The sequence below is a fragment of the Malurus melanocephalus genome, unplaced genomic scaffold (assembly GCF_030028575.1).
Source record: "Malurus melanocephalus ecotype Western Australia unplaced genomic scaffold, MMel_1.1 scaffold_855, whole genome shotgun sequence".
Taxonomy (NCBI): Eukaryota; Metazoa; Chordata; class Aves; order Passeriformes; family Maluridae; genus Malurus; species Malurus melanocephalus.
The window spans coordinates 63,836-87,638 of record NW_026624087.1 but is presented as its reverse complement, the minus strand read 5'-3'; the positions used below and the strand labels follow the sequence as shown (position 1 = coordinate 87,638).

Sequence of the window (23,803 nt, the reverse complement as noted above, 5' to 3'; positions counted from 1 at the left end):
CCGGCAGCGCCCCGGGCCGCGGCTGTCGCCCGAGAGGGGCGGCCAGGACGCTGTCATGCAGGATCCTACCCCGGAAAGCGCCGAGGAGAGCCAGGCGGCGTCAACGGCGGAGGGCGGCGGGGCCTCCTGTCTGCAGAGGGTATTCGAGGAGGCGCGGGAGTCGTCGCAGCTGAGCGCGGTCCCCGCGGAGCCGCCGGCCGTGACGGTGGTGGCGGTGGAGCGGTACCTGGCGCAGGCGCCGCCCGCCGCCCGCTCTCACTACTGGTACGACCTGACGCTGGCGGACAGCGCGCGCCGGCACCGCTGCCACCTCGCGCCGCGCTTCAACGGGCTCGTGCAGCGCGCGCGCCTGCGGCCGGGAACGCGCGTCCGCCTCACCCGCTGCTCGTACCGCTACGACGAGAAGCGCCTGAACCACGGCTTTCTGTGCCTCGAGGGGCTGGAGCGGGCGGGSGACGGCGACACCGCCGTGGCGGACACCCCGCCCGATGGGCAGTGCCCGCTCCAGCCCCTCCGCGGCGACCGCAGACACTACCTGCCGCTCTGGAACAACGAGGATCCCTATGGAGACGTGTGGGTGCGGGACAAGCCCCCGGTGCAGGTGGATGTGGACGGTAGGCCCGGGGGAGGCGCGGGATGGTCGCCCTGAGGCGGCCCGGGGGAGGCGCGGGATGGTCGCCCTGAGGCGGCCCGGGGCACCCTCAGGGGAGGGTGAGGCGGCGCCGTTGTTTCTTTGGGCGAAGGGGCTGAGGGAGGGTCGGGAAGGCCTGTGAGAGGCAGCTGGGGGATTCAGCCGGGAGGAGAGGCGGCTCAGGGGCGATCTTATTGATGTCTGTAATCACCTGACAGGAGGTTGTAGCCAGGTAGCGGTCGGGCTKTTCTCCCAGGTAACCAGCGGCAGGACAAGGGCACATAGTCTTAAGTGMAGGTTTAGTTTGCACATYAGGAAGAATTCCTTCACAGAAAGGGTGATWAGACATTGTAACGGGCTGCCCAGGGAAGTGATGGAGTACTGTCCCTGGAGGTGTTTCAGGAAATAATGTGGTGCTCAGTGCCGTGGCCTGGCTGACAAGATGATGTTAGGATTGGACAAGCCAGATGATTTTGTGATTGCTTGTGCAGCAGGGCTGAGCTCCCTGGTGACCCTCCAGCTGTGTTGGGCCCCACTGCGAATGTGCCACCTGTGGCACAGTTCACCTGCTCCTGTGGGAAAAACCTCTTCCTTGGRAGGGTGGTGAGGCGCTGGCACAGGTTGMCCAGAGTTGCCAGATTGTGGATGGATGCGCCATCCCTGTCAGTGTTCAAGACCAGCTTSGATGGGGATCTGAGTAACCTGGCCTGGTGGAGCACATCCCTCCCATGGCAGAGTGTTCGAACTAGATGACCCCTTGGAGGTCAACCCCTTCCGTGATTCTCTTTTGGGAAAAAGTATACTGTGTGCAGATAGTACATAACAGGATTTATTGGTGAATTATRTCAGCAAATGAGCCTTTTAAAATGTTAGAAACATTAATAAAATACATGTGACATCCTGTTCTTCACTTTACTCYTGAAAACTTCAATGTTGAATCACGAATGCTTCTTTTTGGTCTTTTATTTTCCCCTCTCCTTAACCTTAGTCTCCAAACTGACTAATCTTGGTCATCTGGAAATGACGTGGAGAAGCAGAGTGCATTTCCCTCCACTTCTTGTGAGAATCCTGCACAAATCTAGACTAAGGTACTATGGAAAACCAGAGAAAAAAATGGATATGCCTTATCAGGTAAAGAAGGATGAATGCCTAGGTTAACACTCGAACAAATTGCTGTAGGATATTTGAAAACTGTTTTCCTATATAGTAAGCACATAAAGTTATTTTATAACTATTTTATAYGGAAAATGCTGCCTTTACTAAAACTAAAATCATTTTTGAATAGGAAATGCTGAATTTTGTGATCATAGGTATACAGACTTTGGTGGTGGTGTTTCAGTTACTATAGTTCAGTTGAGCTTTGTGAAAAAAGAGATATTTGACGGTTTTAGTTGTTCAACAGCCTAAACATTTCTGGTCTCTGTGCTTTGGAAGTTGGAGTTTATATGTCTTATCAAAAAAAAAAGCAATAAACTTCAATGATTTCTAGCCTTTGATTCTCTCATCCAGTTGACTTTCAGACAGATTATTTCACTGTAAAATTACTAACAGTTTTTTCTAATGTACTTAAYTTGTGGTATTTTTGCATTGAACTTAATGAAAAGGCATCTGGAGTTGCGGTGGGTTGGTTTGAAAACTCTTTTACTGCTCAGTGATCTGCTCAGTTACACATTCAGCATTTGCCCAGTTTAAAAATTGGGGATTTTTTCTACTCTAATATTCAATACAAGTCCTGGAAAATCCCCTATATCCATTTGTGATTGTCAGAGAAATAGTTCATGAGGGAAGTACCGGCTGCATTATCCAAAATAAATACATACTATAATGATAATAAATGAAAGATGACTGTAYATTGTCTTTTTTTTTTTCTTCAGGCTTACTTTGAAGTTGCCGATGGTTCAGGAATGATGTCAATGGTTTTGTGGAATTCACTGTGTCCTGAATGGTATCACACTATGAAAGTTGGCAGTGTCCTTCTGCTGGAAAAGTATGCCATCAAAACCAGTTTCCCGTTTAAAACACACCCAACCCCAGGCGATTCACAGATGAAGAAATTTGCTACAATTGGTTAGTATTGCAGAAACCTATTTTGGATTAATAAAATACAGTGCAAAGGTAGTTCTTCATAGAAATAAAATAGAAAGTGATCCATTGCTGAGACTGATAATGTATAAATCCTTAATTAGTACCTCTAAAAGGTGTCTGAGCATCCAGGTTCTTACTGTTTCCTGTTTGTATTTGAATCGTGTACAAATTTATTGTTGTAATTCGTTAAAACCTTTATTTTAAAAATAAAAAAAGGAATCCCTGTCAGGAACTGGGATTATAAAGATAGGTCTCTGGTACTGAACTTTAATCTGATTCTGCTTCCTGCTTAATACACATATCACTTGTGCACTGCTAAATACCTCCTGCCAGGTAGGTGGAACTGAAGGACATTATCACCTACCTGACTTTAGATTTTAGTGTGTATTGTCAAGGCCCAGAACATCTGCACAGGTCTATGGAGCAAAAAGTTTAATTGATGATTTCTGTGTGCTGAAAGAGCACCACCATAGGAGTGTGTGTATGAAGAATATTCATTGGCTGTGAAAAAACATTTTCTTGTAGTTGGTTAGTGTGGTAGATACTCAAAGGAGCTATACTACAAAAATATAAGTCCTGTAATGTAACAGTACTGGCCTTTTCAAACTGGATTTGATCTGCTTTTTGAGATTTTTCTCTCCTACTTCACTGAAAATGAACTTTTACCCATTTTGTGCCAGGATGCAGAAGCCAAAAATGGGCAAATGGTTGGTTTTGGCAGAAGCCAAAAGAATAATCTTAAGTAAAGGGTCTGACTTCAAGTGTAACACCTTCCTAATTTTACAGTGCCAGGGTGAGGGGCCAGATATAATTATATATACAGTTGTACACAGTATTTTTACCCATTTAACTACATTTCTGGGTGCATTATTTGAATACTTCCTTACTCAAACCCAAGAAATGTCATCAGAATCTCTTTTTTATATCAGCAAGGTTTGTCCTGTTACAAGACTTCAGAGTACTTCCATGTGTATTCTAGTAGCTGAAGCCATTCTCCCTGTATTTTTTAATCTGGTTGAAGAACACCTTTCTTGCCCCATTGCTCCACCATGTTTGTAATTCAACATTTAAACAGTCCGGTCAGTAAATATTTCAGGTGCTATAGAATAGGTATAGACCTTTTGTTCTCCGCCATGGCCATGATGTATTTCTGTCATATTAATAATAGTGTGAACTGGCTCTTCAAATATGGAAATTCTCATGTGCTAGTTCTGTTTTACTACATTGTCTGCACATCAGTTTCTGACCTTACTGACATTTGACATTAACATTGATATAAAAAGTACTTCTTGTCTAATCCACATGGTGGGATTAGTTTCTGTTAAAATATCTGTCTGGGCTGGACTAGTTGGCTCATGTAGGGAACTGGAAAGTTTAACATTACTCAGATGATAAAATGTCTTTGTTGAACGCTGTACCTGAATTCCTGACTTTATAGTGATGAAAACATAGAGAAATTGATTAATAATTTCACAAATTGAAAGTTGCAATACTTAAGAAATTTTACCCTAGTTTCTTTATGAGATGATGGTGATGATGATTTGTATTCATGCCTTAATATGTTACTTTCTTTACTTTGTCAGAAATTAGCCTTAATGGTCGAGATCCTCCTACTGAAATAAGTATTATTCCAGAAGACATGGTCAAGCCAGAGTGGGGATTACCTGAAGTTAAATATCGGTTTATCWCAAGGTAAAATAGAATTTTGTTGGTTATCAAGCTGGAACTTAACTTACATTACCTTACAGTGAATATTAATTGGAAATGCTTTTTCTGCACAGTTTCTGAGAAAGCTTACACAGCTTTTTCTTCTATTTTGGTTTTAGGTCAGAACTGGAAGACTTACCAAACAATCATACCTGTGATGTTATTGGTCTTGTGACATTTGTAGGAAGGGCTGAACGAGCCAGAAAAAGAGGTTTTTCTATGACTATGATTTTCAGAATTTATCAAGGAATTTTTAAATTTTTAAACAAATACTTATACATTTTTCTTAATGTTTTTTTTATACAGAGCAAGGTGAAGACTTCTGGCTCTATCGTTGGGCACATGCCATTGATGGGACCTCAGAYCAACCATTCATACTGGAATTATTTGCAACTTCTCAACCAGATGTGTTTGAGCGTATTCACCCAAGTATTCATCTCTCTATAATACTTACTAATAATTATTTGTAGTGTTTTTTTAGTTTGTTGCYAATTCCAAATTCTGAGTAGAGTTGCACTGAATAAAAATTGCCACAATTTATCTCCTCAAGCAGAAGATAGTTGATCAGAAATTAAAATTTAAAAATGAAAAACRGTTTAAATATTTGAAACCCTTACAAATTACAGTCTGTCAGTTAGTGTAAACAATTAGATGGACAGCTGGGCCTGAGGCTCATCTGATCTTGCTCATTTCAGACAAAGTTAGGAAGCCCTGGGGTAGCATCTCTTGCATCAGAGGCAACTAAAGGCAGCAGCTGGTCAAATCACTTGCTCCTCTTGACCTGTAAATACCTGTTTTTKAATAGACAGGAATAATTTAAGAGGGTTGAATGAAGGGAGAGGTGAAAGTGGAAAAGCTTCATTTCTTCGTACCAGTATTTTTTGCCCAAACAGCAGTCATCACCCAGCTGTGTTAATTATCATACATGAGCTAAGAATAATAAATTCCAAACTAGGGAATCCTTAATGAAGGATTTTAAAAGAGTTTTAAATATTTCTTCTTGCTGTCCTTCTCTTCTCCAAGCACTCATCCTTCCTTTAACACTGGTTGGTGTCGATATGCATATTTTATATCATATGGTGCAGAACCAGCTATACAACCCTGCTAAGATTATGRCTGCATTCATCCTGAGTGTTCTGGGGAAGTGGCAAAGAATGACATTCCAGTGTTTAACTGAGATATTAACAAAAGAGTGAGTTTGTACTCTGTTCAACATTTTGCAGTGGCATGCCATGATTTCTTGTGATTTTATACTTTTTATCCTTAAGAAACACAGCCATCTAATACCAATATTTTTGTTACTTGTTTCAATGATATCCTACCTGATGAGGTATCTCATGATTTAGTTCTGACATCTATGCTGAAATTAAATTGAAGATTTAATTAYATCTCCATATGGTAATTCATAATGGAGACTCAAAACATGCTGAAGCATTTGTAGGTCAAGAACTAAATTGTCTTGTTTAGAGCACCTAATAAAGTTAATCCAGTGTGTRTCAGTCTTGCCATGCTAAAATTAATGAACCATCCGGAAAAAAAAAAAACCAAAGGTTTTGTTTTTTTTCTCCAGTGACATACTTGGTGTGTACACAAATGAGAGTGATCCGGAACCTCACTGAAAATCCTTCCCGGACAATTTACCTTACGACTTCAAATGAAAGTCAAATATTTATCACAGGTAACTTAAACTAGTTCCAGTTTTATGTAATTATCATGTTATTTCTTTGGAAAGTGTRTTTTCATTTAACAGCACAATAATCATGCAGACTATGAGGTTATAATGAAGCACCATTGCAAAAAGGAAAAAGGCAAATGGCATTCTTGTGAGGCATTAAAATGAATTTATCTCATAGAAAGTATTACTAGGTTAAGACATATTTACCAAGTCTTTTAGACTCTTAGTCCTTTGTTCRGGTAGCAATGTAGATTACCACTTACTTAAAACATTAAAAAACACTGACAACTTTCCTATTCTAGGTGCTTTTTTATTAGTTCTGTTACTTAGCTAATTTGTCTGACTTTCAGTGTCAAATGCAACTGTAGTCAAGGAATTCAAGGTACTAATTTTGTAAAGCACTGTTGATGAAAGATGTCTTTTGTACTCTAGTCAAGATTTTCTTAATTGTTTTTTTCTATGTAGTGTTCAGGGGAGTTTGAAAATGGGAACAGATTTCAGTCACTTGCTTTGGTTTTGGTACCCTGATTATTTTTGTTTTAAAAGGGTGGCACAAGGGCCAGCCATACGCCAAGGATGACAAAGTGAAAAACTTCATTCAGTGGACGAAATCACAAAGTGAATCTGATCAAATAAAGAAAACTGTCATCGGTGGCTATTACCCTTTTCCACGACCTCCTGAGAGCTTTTTGAAATATTGTAAAAACAATGAAGGTATCATATATCAAATACCTGTAATATTTGTGGCCTACTTCCATCAGTCTTACTCCAAGAAGGGCTCCCTTTTGTGACTGAATTTTTCGTTGGCAAAATCCTCATCTTAGAGAAAGTATCGCACCATTAGCTGCAGAATTGTAGAAGCTTACATGARATTAGAGATATACCCACAAGCTTTACTTTGAATATTCTACCAAATCAAAAATGAAAAGTTATTCTGCAGGATAGATTGAGTTGGAAATTTCACCAGAAGCAGAAATTTTGATAYATGATAATGCATACTAATGGTTGTTTATGAGCTAAAAAGGCTTGTTATTTTAATTACTTTTTCCGTGTGATGTGGGTAACAGAAAGGTTTAGAATTCTATAAAAGTATGAGTTTAAATCAATTTAATACTTAGTAAAAAATTATCTTTTTTTTAGCCTTGTGTTCAGACATTTTGGCATTATATTTCTCTAAAACTWGGTTCTGGAAATTTCTGTTTTGCAGCTGAATCAGTTTTGAAACCCATAGGTGAAATAGGGAAAGAGATTGAAGACCTGCACTACAGAGAGCACAAGCAAATTGCTGTTCAGGGGATAATTAGTGCCATAAGATACAAAAGCTGGAGCAATGCAGCTGAAGAAGCCTCAGGAGGGGAACTTCTCCAGGTACAGTGTGTGAGAGTTAATGCCATAGCACTTAAGCAGGTAYGCTTGTAATTAGAATGGAGCATTTTGCATGTGAGTTCAGAAACTTAATTGTCCTTTAATTTGATTTTTGAGACCGAAATTTTTTAAAGTAATGATTCAGCACTTTCTGRAAGTATTTGGCAATTCTCTGTAAAACTTAACAACTGTTTAAAAGTTAGTAGTTTGATGGATAGACTAATGCARACTGGAGTGTGGGAGAGGCGACAACTGCAGCATGTTCACTGTCACTTTCTAGACAGAATTTACCTCATGATTAGAACATAATTTCTGCTATATATAAGGTAATTGTCAGAAACTTGCAAGTTTTTGAGTTGGAGGCAATACCTTTAAGTACATTGAAAGTCTTAATTATCTATTGTTGCAGAAAGATAATTCTCAGTCTCTTGGGAGTTCTTCTGTATCCAAAGAAGACTGCGTTGACAAGGAAAGTTCTGTGTCCAAAGAAAACTGTGTTGACAAGGGAAAAAATGAAGACGTTAAGTCTTTTCTGGGGCTACCCTGCACTCTTGGGGAACATCAGCGCCAAGCTCAGCGGTCAAAGGGGAGTTCAGTCAARAGGAAGACACGGCGCAGATTCAGTAGAGATGCAGAACAGTAAGATCTCTTTATAAATATGTGGTAGATCTTCTAAAATGTCTTTTTAGAAATTAAGCCAGAGCCCAGACTGTAGAAAATACATTAGAAAGCTTTAAAAGCCTATATAGTTTGATCTTTAAAATGTATTATGTACTTTTCCTAGTATCAGGTGATGACAATTACACCATTCATGCTAATGAAGGATTGATTAAAGTAGGTTTGCAGTGCTCTCTTCTGATTAATATTTATAGTACTTTGTTATTAAGCTCACAGATCTGAAATGAAAGTAGTTAATACTTGAATCAAATGTAGTTTAGTGACATAGCTAAACAAACAACAATTAAAGTGGTGTGAGGAAATCAGATTCCTTGACTGGAAATGCAGAATCAGGTATACCTGTTCCTTAATTTCAAACACAGCTTATTTTTTATTTCTGGGTAATGGGATGTACTGCATGTGGCTGTAATATGAAAGTAGATGGTGGTCATGTGCTAASCTAAAGGCTCGAAATAACTTATAATTTGTCTGATACAACTGTATTAGATTCAAAAGTAAAATAACTGCTTGCATAAGGTTGCCTTTTGTTTTAACATCTGTGTAAAATGTCAGTATGCCCATACTGACTGTTGAGAGCCTGGTGTATACACTGACGGAATGCTGCAAAAGTCAGACAATCACATCTGYGTTTTTTCAAATCAAATCTGCAGTGGATTTCTCATGCTCTAAAGGGTGTATTTTTCATCTTGACTTTTCACTTCCATAAGTCATAATGTGTGAAGAGGGTGGATATTCAGAATATTTTGAGGGAAAATGAAATGAAATATAGTTATAAAATTATGAATGAAAATGAATGAAAATTTAGTATTAAGAAAATCCTAGTGAATAGAAGTTCTGTCTTGGCAGTGTTATAGCAAAATTAGTGGATTCTGTTCCATATGAAAATTTTCAGTATTWGAATGCCTTGGTTTAGTTCTTCCTGAAAGGAAAATGTGAATGTGCCTTGCTTTGTGAATTTCCATTTAAATAAATACTGAAAAATAATGGTGAATTTCCTACATTAAGGGGAAGTGCATCTATTRGTCCTGTATCGTCTTGCCCCTATTTTACACGGACTGTAAGAAGAAAACTTGGGTAAGTCATGTGAAATTGATTTTGTTGAATAATTGCAATAATGAAACAAAAATATTTGAAGTATAAGTTTTACAGATAAGGAATCTGCATGGAATTGAAATGAAAGAATAGATCAGGGTAGAGTTTAATATTTTCTGTTCAGTTGTCTACCCTGACTAAATATATCTGAAATGTAATTTTGTGTGTTATTAAACATATTGCTACCTGTACTACTAAGGAAATACATAGTTACAGAGGTTCATCATGGTATTGAATGGATTTGATAGTGGTGGCTGAGATACACATTTTTCTTGATGAAAGTACAGTTGTCGCTGGGAAGCCCCTCCCCTGCCTTCTTTCACTCCCATCCTTCGGTTGTTACTTAGCTCAGTTTAGATCCAGAGGAAGTGGGGTTTTTTTGAAGTCCAGATAGGAATTTCAGATCCAGAGCCCTGTCAAATCTGGAACYGACTGAAATATCTACAAAAGTGAAATTATTAAGAAAACTGAATCAGTGGGGTTTTTGTTAGTCTCCGGCGAAAAGTTACTTTCCTTTGTGCATTTTGTTTAAGGGCCATACATTGTTGTCACTTGTTCCAGGCAGAATATGAGCAACTTGAATGTTTGAACTCCTTGGTGTCAGTAAGTTAGGATGTTTGTGTATTTTGGAARTGATCTGGGTTTGTGTCATGAGTACGTATACAGCTCAGTTGCCTTTTTAGTTTACTATTAGCACCTCTTCTTTTTCCCCCTTAAAATGAAGAATCATGGTGTTAGGAATAGGGCGACAGTGGTAATGGGGGAGTTGATTGAAGTCATACAGTTCTGCCAGTCTTGTCCCTTTACAGGCATGCCTATTTTCTTGAAAAACATTTATTGGAAGCTAATTTGTGACAGCTTTTTCTGTGGGATAAATAATGCTGTTTTGAATCCATGCGTCTGCTAGTTCCTGTTGGTAAAAAACTGCATTTTCTAGGAGAAATGGTTACCTGATTTTGCAGCTGGTTTGTTAAAATCGTTACCTGGCTTTAAGGTCACAGTTCTGCAGGTGGTGCAGGAGTTTGCAGGGACTTGTGGCACAAATCCATAGGAAAATCAGGAGATTTTCCTTGATTATAAGGAATCCTGCTTTCTTTTGCTTGCTGAGAAATGTTCCACTTTTTCCTGGGGGGAGGGRGTGTGGGAAGAATGTCTTCTCCCCATTTCTTATAGGTGAAGCCAGAAGTTAAGGCATGTTTACTTTGTTCTCTGCTTTTCTCAATCTGCTACTCTCCTCGCTACCTGTGTGTCCACTCTATGCCATTAGTGCTAGAACCCCAGCTAAAGGAGGAGAAAGTCTGTGTTGGATAATGGAAAGCTGTTTCACTCTATATAATTAAAAGGTAACTCGTGTATTTCTGTAACTAATATAGAGTTGTGCTGAATTCTCCAAATTGCCAAAAAAAAAGGAAGTTAGATAACATACCTTAAAATTGCAGGTTGTTTTTGTTCTGTTGCTTAGATGTAGCAGAATGTCCGCTCTCATTGAAATATTTTAATATGGTGATGAAACAACAACAGTAATTTTAACAAACATAACAGTTCTCACAGAATACTCTGAGTTGGAAGGGGCCCACAAGGATCATTGAGTCCTACAGTCAAGATATATTTTAAAGTACATAACTTAAACTATTCTGCATAACATTTTTTTGTATGTTATTTTCAGCATTTTGGGGGTTTTCAAGCAGTAAGATCTTATTTTGAGGCTTTTTTATTGACAGCTGCAATTTCTGCATTTGAGGTAACTCACGTGATTATTAAGGGTTTCAGAGAGAACAAGGAAACTGGGTAATTTAGTATTACTGTTGATATTTATATCCTTGCTAGTGAAGATCTTTCACATAATGACACTTTTAAGCATTTAATATACTCGACAGTTGTTTAATTTATAGAAAATGAAGTGATTGTGACAGATCATGAATTTCAGAAAGGATTATTTTTATGTGGAAGTGAAAAAAAAAGCACAGTAATGTTTCTGGAATTTTAATCTTTGTAAATTTAGCATGTTACCATGGAGTTGCTGCTGCACTACATGCTCCCACTCCATAGTGCTTGAAAATKACTTGTTTGCATGCTTCTGTCCTTCTGTATTTTTTTTTCCACGTGGACMCTTTTCCCCTTTTYCCTTCCCATGGATATGAGAGCTAGGGGATGGAACTSTATAATACGAGGAAATTCAGCTTGAGGTTTGCATGACTGAAAATGTCACAGAATGTGATGTTTCCTTCACATCCCTTCTTCGCATTAATCAGAATTGTGCGTGAGAAATCAGTGGATACCAAAAATCAATTTGTGTAGATTTGTCAAGTTATCATAAAAGGCTGTCTGGTCTCTCTTGTTACTTGCTGTGGTAGATGTGTTTACCATAATGGTGTCAGAACAGTTAGTTCATTTCAAACCAATCTGCAAAATAAGTTTTGCCAGTTTATCAGTGAGTGGGATGTTTTGTTATGTTGTTTTGAGGCACTTTACTTCCTTGCAGTTTTGGGCATAGCTGTGAGTTTTAACTATTTTCTTTCGATTTCATTTATCACATTTAGCCCCAGTGCTTCAGAAATAGGTGTGAAGCATGAGACACGCTTATGTTCCCAATAGTTCCTGAAAATACTGATCTGCCATCTGTTTTGATTGATGTTATTTTTGATGGCAGTACTTCAAAGTAAAATTACTGAAAAGTTGAATACCAGTGGATCTGAAAATAGTGAATAAAGGCTTTTTTCCAAGTGGGCACCTGTGAAAAGGAGTGTGTGCGGGATTCAGGCTGGGAACAGCAAATTTGGCAGGGCACACATACTCGTAAAGCTGGCTTGGGCCAAATAGGCTGGGGGTGTTTTGGTGCACAACRGCAGGAGCAAATTGCAGTAAATGGAAGGATTTAGATGGCCTCAGGTGCATTGCAGACATAGTGGCTGGCAAAGAAGCACAKGGACTGTGTGTACAGACAAGTAGTTTTCCCTTACAAGCCTAGCTCAAGTTAGGCTGTTCACACATCCASCACAAAGCAGGCCTGTAGGAATAACATGTTGGGCAGGTAGAAGTTATCCAAGCTACAGATCTGTGGAAGAAGGGGGAAAATCATGACAAGTTTTTCCATATTTTCCTGAGACTCTACTTGCTTTAAATCAGAGCCTGTTCCCTTCCAAAACTAGACAATTTTAAAAGAAAAAAAAACATGATATTCACTTTCCATGATTTCCACTTGTCTACAATATGACTTGGTTTAATCCTCTGCTTTAATGAAGACAGAAGTTGGTGTGTACGTCACTTGACAGGCCGSTTTGTGCAAGCCTTTCTTAACACTGTGCTGGAGTTTCATGTTATGTTTGACAGATCCATMTCTCAAAAGTGAAAATTAATTTTGTGGGCAGTAATTGTACAGGTTGTACTGCTTARGTGAGGATACTTTTGAGCCTAGATTTGGACATGACAAGGAGGTCACTTCAGTGGTGATATCCATGATGGTAGTGCATTTCATAAAACATACTTTCATGCTCAAAACCCACAGTGTATTTCCTTTTATCTTTTCACTAGATACTATTTTTATGTTTTCCATTTGTTACAAAATGCTGACATGATTTTTTTTTAGATATACCCTAGTATGAAATAGGAAAAATTGAAAAAAGTCTGCAAATCTTTATGAAATACAGAATGGGCCACTAAACAACATGTCTATGTCTGATTCCTTTTTTTCAAGATAGTCCTTACCCTAAATTTTTTCAGACAACATGGCGAGTTTTATTCTAATRAGAGGAAGGGATCAAAGAAGAAAGGAATAAATGGGCCTAAGGCTATGTTTAGTTGCAGAGTGCCTCTTATGTTTTTCTCCTGCARAATAGTAGGTAATTTATTAGAGATTGATAAAGAATAGTTTCCTATCATTAATTCAAAACTTYATGGTTTAAAAAAGTATAACAAATATCTAGTTTGCTTCATTGAACTGATCGTTACAGCAAGGCAGTATGTCCACAGGAAAATACAGATTTCTGTCATTTTGGATTCTGGAGTGCTGATATGGTTCCATTCATGCTGTGTTTCTGAGTGCTGGAGGTGAGGATAGGACAGTGTAGCCGCATGCTGAGCACCAGCTTTTTGCAGTCGAGTCACCTGTCGGTCCCCTGTGCTGTTCGGTGGTGTCACACGTGGTATTTCCGGCAGGTGCTGGTAGAGGGCAGCAGACACCGGGCTGTGAGTGTAAAATGCTTCCCCATCCACTTCCCGGAGCCAGAAATCCGGCAGGGCTTGCCCTAAGCTCTGCTGAGCTGATTTACTGTGCACAGTAGGCATCATTGTGTCAGGCTACTGTGCACAACTCATGATAMAGAATCAGCTCGTTCACTCAAGTCTGTGTCATTTATCACTAGAAATCTGTTTTTTGGTGTGTAGAGTTTGGCATTAAATAGGTTTAAAATACATAAATATATATGTATACACACTATAACTTTCTTTTTATAGCTTGAATGAATATGAGCATGGACATTCTGTGCAAGATGAAAATGGACAGTCTGTGTCAGACAGTTTGCAGTACTGCACAGGTATGTTGCAAATAATTGTTAAATTAACCTTAGGAGGCTTAAGATTACTTCTTTTCTTCAGGTCCAAACCAGGCAGCAAAGTTATCTTTATAGTCTTTGTTAAGACTGTTCCTCTGTACATTTGGCTGCATCAGCCTCTTGGGAACCACTGTAGCAGTGTATCATCAATGTCAGTCTGCTCAGTTGTCCCTGCTGTTCTAAGCAATGGCTGAAAGGACAGCACTGGATTGTTTCCCAGTATGGGCAATAAATTCTCAGTGTATCTTTATACCTAAGTGCTCAGAAGCACTTTATGGCATAAGATATTACATTTTTATGTAATATACATTTTCTTTTTGGCCTTTTTAGTTTCTGCCGTGTCTTCAAAATTGGAATGTTCTAATGAAAATTAATTCTTATTTAACAAAGGGGTGATACAATTATATAAGCATATATGTAACTAAATGTTTTTTGTGATTATAATAGACCAAGAAGGAGTGAGTGATACACCTGAAACTGAAGAGACTGGAAGAACTTGTGATTCCTGGCAGAGTGATCTGTGGGCACAAGTGAAAGACAAGTTAATTAATTATTTGCATCACAGCAAAATTTTCCCAGAAAGCATCCCATGTAAATTTGACTATGTTCACAAAGACTTTCTGTTGCAACAGTACAACCTTCTTGCAGCAGTGCACCAGCCAATAGAAGCCAGGACAGCTAAAAACATCAGTGAGTTTAAAAGAGCTCATGGCCTTGGGTATTATGAAGTGACAGTTCTGGGTAAGTAGCTTGCCTTGTGAAAAAGGTTAAACAAGAGCAATGTAAGTTCATCAGAAACCAAATGGGTTTCTCTAAAGGAATCAGTTGATTCTGAGTATTTCCTGAGGTTTGAGAAATTGTTGTAGGTTTTTGTTATAGAGTCGTTATTTAAGATAATTTTTTTACTAGAAAGCTGTACTCTTGTTAAAAATACCTTYCAATGAAATGCCTGAATATCTTGTTTCTACTATCACTTTTCATGTAATTTCAGGTTTTTTGTAAAGTTCTATGTGTATTATTTGAAGAATGTGTGTAGTTCTTAAGCTGTTGATTGTTTCAGTTAGAAGTAAGTCTTGTTATTTCAACTTGACATAATCAGGCAAATTATTCAATTGCACTTGTCAGCTGACTGCCTGCTGGAGAGGTGTTTATCAAAAACAACTTAGTGTTCTTTAAAAGAAAAARACAGCTATAAATGCTTCTTTTCAGCATTGTTTTCATTGAGTTATTTTCATACTGTTGCTCCTAAAGTGCCTTCCTTCCATGCTGCAAAATGAAGGGTTGTATTTTTGCCATACTCATTAACAGCTCCCTGCTGCTTCTGGTAATACAAAGTGACAGTTGATTGATCTTTATTTATTAAAATATAAATATGCATGTTGATGTGTATCAACTTGACAGCTTTATTGAGGGTTATTAATCTGTTTGATTTTGTTTTCCCATTAAAAGGAGACAGAAATTACCTTGCTTAACAATGSTCATGTTAAGTTACCATAATTTTAAAGTTTCCATTATTTGCCAAGGGACATTTGCAGAGGTGKTTGAATATTTACAATCACTAGAATCCTGGGACTGACAATATGTCAGTATGTCAGAATGAAAGTAGCACTGCACAAAGTAGTTAATGGGCTGAATATGAAGCTTTCTGCTAAYGTAATTTTTTTTTCAACAGGTGTTAACCATGACATAGCAATAGATGTTGCTTTTCTTCCACTGTTTTGCCCCGACAATCCCCACTTATTTCAGCTAGAAGACATTCAGAATGATACATTATTGTCTTGTATGAGTTGCATCTCTGCATGTCAGCAGAAGGCCACTAGCAGTGAGAAGCTTCATGACACATTTCCTCTTTCAGGTGAGACTGCTGGTGTTATTCATTTATCGTTTCTTGGTTTATCTTTCAGTGCAAAAATTAATCCTCGATAGAAATCTTTGGTGTAGGTCAGACATGGTTCACCTCTTCAGTGAAAGAGATGTGAATTCTATTTCACCACCTTTAGTAAATTGATGAACTGAACTTTCAAGGCAGTTTTTGCTGGAGCTGTTCTCTTCCTCTGAAGACAATATTTTAAAATCCAAACCACAAACTCTTATCTAATTCTGATGCTGTCATTTCTAGTGAYGGAATTTACTAATTTTTTCACTGAAAGAAAATTGAACATAGACACATTATATGGAAAATATTATCAATTCTGTACACCTTTTTATTGTATACAGAGTATAAAGTAAATACATTTTAAAACCACCTTTTCTTAACTTCTAGATGAAATTSTAAAAGCAGCAAAGGACCTTGATGGCAAACATGTTGTCTGCATCTTGGACATCTGTCACTTGGGTGATGATAAGGTGGAAGTCTTTCTGAGCAAAATCTACAAGACAATGGAACCGGGTGTGCTGGATCCAGTGTAACTTAATAACTTATTTTCAAATATATATTGTTCAAAAGAAGGGAAGTAAAACTGCTGTAACTTGAATACACCCACTACACAATGCACTTTTCTAGAACTAGCAGACACAAATATAAAGTCATGATTGTTGGGACAGTTGTAATGGTCATCCCGGTAACTGGGAAGGACAATTGTTGCCTTTATTTTTCGATCTTGAAACAGTTTAGACAATGTCCAGGGCACTTATGTTGAAGGGAGCAATAGGCAGTACAGTGAGCTGATCATTTGCCAGCTTTACCAAGGAGTTAAAGTGGTTGTCAGCTGTCTTTCTTTGCCTGTGCACATACATACACAAGAAATGTATATATATGGGTGAGAACTGAGAAGAGAGGCAAGCCTTTGTAATATTTAAGGCAGTGTTTGCTAAAGAATTAACTGTCTGTAACATAAATTTAGGCTGGAAATGGGAATAATTTTGAGGATTAGAATTTTTATGTTCTGTAATGGTCTTTTTTAATGAAAKCTACCAAAAGCAGCCTAACTGCTCTTTAGCCTTGAAGCTTACTGTGAAAGGGATTAAATACCATGGTGCCTTTAGATCCAGGAATCCCCTTTCTTTTCACCTGAGCAAAATCAGATGCTGTGTTTTTTATATGTCTGCTTTTGTACATAGGATGTTAGGTAGTGAGTATAGCATCCAAACATTTTTAACTATTCATTATTAAGAGTAATGAAATATTTTTTAAAATAATTCTTTTTTATTGGAACTTCCTTCTAGCTTTGCAAGAGAAATCTGTCTTTAAGAAGTGCTAATTATGGCAGGATACACAGCTTGTCACACCATTTTTAGGTGTATTCTGAGTACATGAAGGAGTTCAGCAACTATGAGAAGCTGCTACTTCCACAACAGCAAAAGACTGGAGAATTCTGCCAACTTCTTGCCTGTACTAAGAAGCAACTGRCTCCTGCTGGTTCAGAGCCATGCAGCACATTTTTCTCCCATGTTAAATAGCTTCAGATCATTTAAAGAACTGGATTCTTACAAAATTATTTTCAAGCAGGAGCTCACTGCAATTTGACTGCTTGTCTATTTGAAATGCTCTCAATTCAATTCTTTGAGAAGAAAGAATTACGGAGACTTGCCAGGTAAATTGTACCATTATTGACCAAAGCCCCCAGAGTTAATTTATAGGAACAGATATATTCTTAGGCACATTTTAGCAGCATATTGATAATYGGAGATTATCTCTTTCAAATAGTAGTCTGCCCTGGGGACAGTGGACTTTGTTCTCAAGTACTTAAAGTCTGTGCCCTACCTTCAGTTAATGGTAAATTGACAGAGAAATGTAACTGATTTTGTTACTTASAAGTTCACAGGTGACTTCAGATAAAAGGTGATGAAATTAATAAAATTATTGTGTCTTTCTAGTGTAGTTTACAGTTTTAAAATATATTAAGAAAAATAGTTTAACTTAAATTGCACAAGGACTGAGAATAAATTGTGACTGTATTGTATCTGTCTATTTTATATGAACCAGAAGTATTAGTTCTGGAGCAATGTTTGTCAACTCGTGCCTTTCAGAGTACCCACAGAAGGAAATTTGAAAATGTACCGACCCAAGAAGAGCGGGGTGTTGCTTGCAGTGTTACTTTTGTCATTGTGCTGCTAGTGGGTATGTGAAGGTGAGAGGCCATTGCTCTGCAGAGAGACTCACACGGCCCTTCATGTTCCAGACTGAGCCATGCTGACTGTGTCAGCAGTGTTTTTTATTTACATATACTTCAGATCGAAGTCTAATTTTATTGAAAGCATTTTTCCTTTAAGCAATTTTTAAAGGAATTATCTTTGTACAAAGGACAGATGTGGCTGGCATTGCCACAGAGCCACCTTGTTGAGATAGTTCAGCCATCTCACTCCATCCCATGCCATAGAAATGCAGCAAAGGCTGTTTGTGGCATTGCACTGCTTAGTACACTTTAAACATATAGCATTAATCATTTCATCCTGTGTGTTAGGGATTTCCTAACTCTAAAAGAAATGTCAGAATTATGTGTAATGTAGATAATGTCTTTAAAACATTAAAGGATATAATTTTATTTTTTACAAATGTTTGAAATTTTTCATGGCAAAAGCTGGCAAGGAGAGAGATTTATTCTTGCAGAATGGGGTGCCAATGGTGGAAGCACAGGCTTTCTGTGTGTAGCTGGAGAATATCCATTGCCTACTGAATTTTATTTTCATTCCTGACTTGGAATTTTATTGCTCTGAATCAATGTGTAGAGTTACCATCCTGTGAAGTAACACTGAACTTAATACATGGAGTTCAGTGGCMGAAGTGCTGCAGTGTTACTGTGATTCCACCACTCTGCCTGTCTCCCTYCTTGCCATTCCAGCACTGTCCACCATTGCAGCAGAGGTCGTCTCTGCAAAGAAAGCACTTGCTTTTTTTTGTTTCATTTTGTTTCATTTTGGTGTTTATTAATGCAGGTGTAGAACCAGTGTATTTTTGATCTTGAGTCTGTCAAGACGTGTTAATTTTGTCATTTTAAGAGTCATTACTCCTGTAAAATGTCATAGGAACCAGCTTTCTTACTGCTGTGTATTGCTACTGCTGAGGGTGAAATACTATAAGACCACTTTCCTTAACTGTGGGAGGTATACCTGTCCAAAGAACAGTACTCTAAAACCTTGCATCTGCATATTTCTTGTGTTTTCAGCATTAATTTTAAAGCATGGAGGAAGGTAGAGCAGAGGTAGTTAGTGGTACTTTTCAATGAATAGAAGTTGTAAGTCATAGATCCTAAAGATAATGTTAATTTTGAATTAATGTGATGTAGAAGTTGTTTGATACTGAAGAGACCATGAATAAATTAATTCATATATGTAAACATCTTGGAATTGTTTCTTTCCATTTCTTCCTTTTTACTTCTTCAAAGTTGTTTCAGTTTTCCAAGGATCTTCTCCAGAGTCATGTTTACTCTTTCCAAGAAACTTTAAAGGAGAACTAGGCCGAGCTTCTGTCAACATCTGTGCCACCAATTGGAGCTTCTCTTAGCTTTCATTACCATGTGCAGCATGACTTCTACAGAGAAACAGGAAAAAGGGGGTATGTTCATCCCTTCACCCCTCTGTGCCCCAGAACCAGGGGCTGAGCAGGATAGGAACTGGTTCCCTGGCTGCTTCTCAGCTGAATGGGCTGGGAATGCTACAGCTGTGTGTGCCCTGGAGCTGCTGMCATCACAACCCTTCCCGGGCTGTCTCCATGATCCTGCAGGAAGGGAAGAGCTTGGAGATCTGCTCTGCACTAGTGACAAAGGCAGGGTGTTACATTTCCTCCAAAGGAAGGAACTCTGTACAGCAACTGAATCAGCTCCAGGCTGTGCAAACTACCCCTCTGTCCGCCAAGGAGAGACATCCACTGAAGCTGGTGTAAGTGATATCCACAAATCCTCATGGAGTGCCCTGCTTGCTGTGTCTGTTCACAGCTCTGGAGTTGTGTCAATAAAAGGAACATTACAGAACTTACACACCTCAAGAGGAGTTGGTCTACAGCTTCATCACTTGTATGAGCACAAGAGCATCCTGAGCCCTCCATCTTGCAGTGAAATATTTACGAGTGACTGAGGCACCTTGAGAGCACTCTGGGCAGGGCAAAGCTGCGAGTTGGAAAGGGGCTGAGGAGAAGCTGCCAGGGCTCTGCCTCCCTSCAGTCTCACCAGGCACTTGTACCGTATTAGGTAGAGAAATGAGACCAGAGGAAGAGTCTGGCTTGACAGACAGTTGAGAGTACAGGCTGTTTTGTCTGTGCTGTAATCTGTGGGCCCTATCTGGGTGAGTACTGATGATTTGTACTCGCCATGATGTTGCCCTTTCTGCCCTCCAGCCTTCTGACAGGGCTGAGGGCCAGAATGCAACAGCTCAACCCAGTCCTGATTAACAGGACAAAACAGACTGGAAGAGGGTCTGACTACACTACAGGCTAAAGGAAGATGAAATCCAGGCTCAAGACCAGATGGGAAAAATCAGAATGAGCTGCTGTGAAAGTTGGTGCAATCAATTTTTCTTCTRTTTTAGTCTTTTCAAAAAGGATTATCTATAACCAGAGCAAATTAACAAGCAAATACATTCCAAGAGGCTGCAGAACAATGAAAAAAAGTGGATGTCTTCAGGTAGGCGGGGGCATTACTAATCCTCTAGTATGTAATAATCTAAACACTCATACGACCTGGAATGTGGGCAGTTTTTTAGGTCTGTGGAACACAGGAGRTTTTTAAAAACTGAAGACCATCTTGTCTTCAGAAAGGAATAATCCAAGAAATTACTGGTCCGTTTGTCCAATTTCTATCCCTAAAGWAACGCTGGAACAAAGTTAACAGGTTTTTTTTAATCCCTTCTTTCCGTTTTTACCACCACCAAGAACAACTTGTGCCAAACTGGTCTAGGTTCCCTTTCTGATAGGCCTAACGTATGATGCAACATCCTCCTAATCAGCTTGAGGAAATACACGTTAAGCACTGAGATAGTTATGCAGCTATCAAAAAAAAAGACAAAAATGCTCCTTAAGAGCACTTGCCCACTAAGCAGGACAGCAAATGCTGCTGCTTTGCAGGAATCTGTCAGAGTAGCAGCTTTGTTCAGCATTTGAAACCATTTTATCATCTGGAAGGATGACCCTCTCTGGATTAAACCCAAGGAGGAAKGGGTAGAAGGATGTTCAGTGACACAAGAGTATAAAAAGTTGCATCAGTTTTCCAAAKGGCACAGCAACACAAATGACAAAAATGCAGTCCCAATAAAATAGTGAAAAGCTGGAGAAAGTTCTCCTTGGGCTGGAGAAAGAGATTTTGCAGTGACAAGGGCCTGACAGGGCAGCAGTGTTACTGGAAAGATCAGAAAGCCATGAACTGAGGAGCAGCTCYGCAATAAGCTATTACCACAGAAAGYAGCAGCTATGATTTCTGGATGAAGATGGGGAAGAGAGGAATGAAAGACAAAAAAGGTAATTGTTCTGGTGGTTTGGGGATGATGCAGTCTGGCTTCAAGGGTACACTCTAAAAGACCAATAAATGATTCAGAAAACACAAGAGATGAGCTTTAAAGATTCAGGCTTTTTTTTTTCCCCTCAAAGCAGAAAAGAGCAGGGACAGAACTTGGCAGTGTGGTCAAAGGGCAAACAAGATTCTGGCAAGAGGAGGACAGAGGAAAGCACAACTTAATTTGCAGTAAAAATCGGGTCAGTTGTGGGGGAGTTTTTGAATTGAGGAGAAAACAGCAGTGAGACAAAACATTTGAGAGACTTTTTAGTAGAGGTTTTTTACAAGTTGGACAAATCACCAGGAGTGCTCTGTCCTCACCATTCAGCAGAAGCAAATGTGACGGGGTATCCTGATAACTCTTCCAGTCCTTTCTAAGCTTTAATAAATGGATGATCAATATAATTTTATATATAGATAATTAAAACTAAATAGCCATACCCTGAACAGCTTTTCCCTGCAGCTGATTTTGACATTTGAAGGACCATGCAGTTTCAGACCTTTTAAGAGTACCTTGCTGGCATTTTAGAAGTTTCCACTCTGACATTTTGTGTGAAGGAAGGAACCTAGTGAGGCTAAGAGGCTTTGAAGTACAGGAGGGAGAAAGGTTCTGACAAGCAAAACAAGTTAAAAAAAAAAAACCAAAACTGGATTTTGTTTCTCTTGCTACAACTAAGCAGGTGAAGAAGTGGCAATGACATAGCTAAGTGCCTTAMATACCCCTCAGTTCTGGTGTTTCAGAGCAGAGAACTTTGAGACAAATTGTTGATATAAATTTCAGTAGATYACTAGGAAAGTATGCCCACTACACCACCCAATTTTTTCCTACCATTGAGCACATATTTAGTTGGGGTTTTTTAACACAGAAGAAGTAGGGACTTTAAAAGTAGCCCTACTTTTAAAGCATTAGCTTAACTCCTGGTTCAAGCTCTGAATATTTGATCTAGCTTTGCAAATTTTGCCTGGGGTTCCAAAAAGCGACAGTGCCTGAGTTTAACAAAACATCTTTCTCACTAAACATTTAATCTCATCACGCACTTAGCCAAATAAACCACTATTTAATTTAGCAGTTTGAGCCAAACTAAATAGAGGGAAACTGATAAAACAAACTAAGAATGTGATTACTGGAAGCACTGGTTAACTGGAAAATATCTTTTTGTAGATGCCTTGTGCAAGAGACATCAAAATAATTACAGTATTAGCAAAAGCCAAACAAGAAGCAGAYACTATTACTAGAAAACATCAGCTGGTTTTCAGCTCTGTGGTGACAGCAGCAATTGTCTTTCTCCACTGAATTATTACCTTCAGAAAACTACTTGGCATTATTCAGAAAGTGGCCACAGGAAGAGTGTTTCAGTGATAAACACCACAAGGTTTCCAAGCAAAGAGAAAGGATTTCATTAACCTAACCAGCATAGCTGGAAAAAGAGATTGAAAAATAACAGCCCAAAAAAACCCCACAAGTCATCAAGAAGCTTTCAGGCTCTTACATGTTACAAACCTGAGGCAGTTTCCGGACCTGAGAGAAAGTTTCTCTCCCCTGTGCCACCCACCCAAACCCACATTGCTTTGCTGTGGTRACTGCGTGGATTTTGTTACATCAAGTGATCTAAGCCTTCTCCTGTCACCATGATTCAAGAGCTTGCAGCAAATTAATCCAAATAGAGCTTTTAATCTGGTTTTGCATTTGGGTTTTCAGTATTATCTAAAAGCTGCATTTCTACAGCTGGCAATGCAACGCATGGGCTTTGCACCTTTGAAACATTTTGCARATATGAATAAAACTCAGGTATCTGGGGATCATTTTGATGAACCTTCTGTAACYCAGCAGAACTTCTCCTCCCAGCCCCACCTTGCCTGTTCCTGAATCTGTAGATTTCAGCTGCTGCCCAAATATGGCACTTGGGTGAGAAGGGAGGGAGGGAGGTTTCTGCAAYGTCCTGACCCTACCTGGATTTCCACCCCCCTGTTCTTCCTTCAGTGAGTGGAAAACCGTCCAAAACAAAACATTCATTCTGTTCTCTTTTTTTTTTAGCAATTAAAAAAAATATATATACCATTTCCCTTCCAGGGGAAATTCTGAGTATTTGAAGTTCCAGCTCAGAACTAAGTTCATTGAATACTTTACAGTGAATGGAAATACCCAACCTGTGAATAGTTCTACCCAGTAAGCACTGAAACACTATTACTTACTTTCTCTAGGACTCCTTTAAAGTTGTTCAACTGTGTCGTGTCACTCCTTAATTGAAATAAATGAACAAAAAAGACRGACATTAATTGTTCCATTTTTCTAGGATGCCAAACACAGTTAAAATTATTTAAGAGAATGCATTGCAATAGGAAAAGGTCACTTATGAGGAGTGRTTAAATTCACTGTTAATCATTATTATCACCAAAACTGTAGAACTGTGAAAGAGAAATCCAAAAGCTTTGCTTTTTGATGTCATGGTTTGTATCTTAATTTTAAATTATCTGCTCACTGAACTGAAGTTAGATGTTTTATTAAGTGTCTACAGCATTAAAAAAGCATGCCAATGTCAGAAAGTAGAGTGGCCTTGAGGACAGAGAGGGTGAGGGCCCAAACCTTGTGCTCGGCTCC

The 23,803-nt window shown here is 38.9% G+C and overlaps 1 protein-coding gene across 2 annotated transcripts; it reads left to right on the top strand.

The window, feature by feature from the left end:
- The first annotated feature begins 6 nt into the window (after nucleotides 1-6).
- Nucleotides 7-18,619, top strand: RADX (RPA1 related single stranded DNA binding protein, X-linked). Of its 2 annotated transcripts, XR_008966575.1 has the most exons (16): nucleotides 7-614; nucleotides 1,620-1,762; nucleotides 2,506-2,698; nucleotides 4,300-4,408; nucleotides 4,543-4,634; nucleotides 4,730-4,852; nucleotides 5,994-6,101; nucleotides 6,645-6,812; nucleotides 7,306-7,466; nucleotides 7,873-8,102; nucleotides 9,147-9,215; nucleotides 13,686-13,765; nucleotides 14,231-14,524; nucleotides 15,456-15,638; nucleotides 16,047-17,316; nucleotides 17,753-18,619. XR_008966575.1 is itself a non-coding variant. In XM_057385687.1 (15 exons), the coding sequence occupies exons 1-15, from the start codon at nucleotides 56-58 to the stop codon at nucleotides 16,190-16,192; spliced, it is 2,658 nt and encodes an 885-aa protein (XP_057241670.1). In that variant the 5' UTR covers nucleotides 7-55; the 3' UTR covers nucleotides 16,193-18,619. The 2 variants fall into 2 exon arrangements, 1 of the variants encoding a protein (XP_057241670.1); XM_057385687.1 differs by having other exon boundaries at nucleotides 16,047-18,619.
- The last annotated feature ends 5,184 nt before the right edge of the window (nucleotides 18,620-23,803 follow it).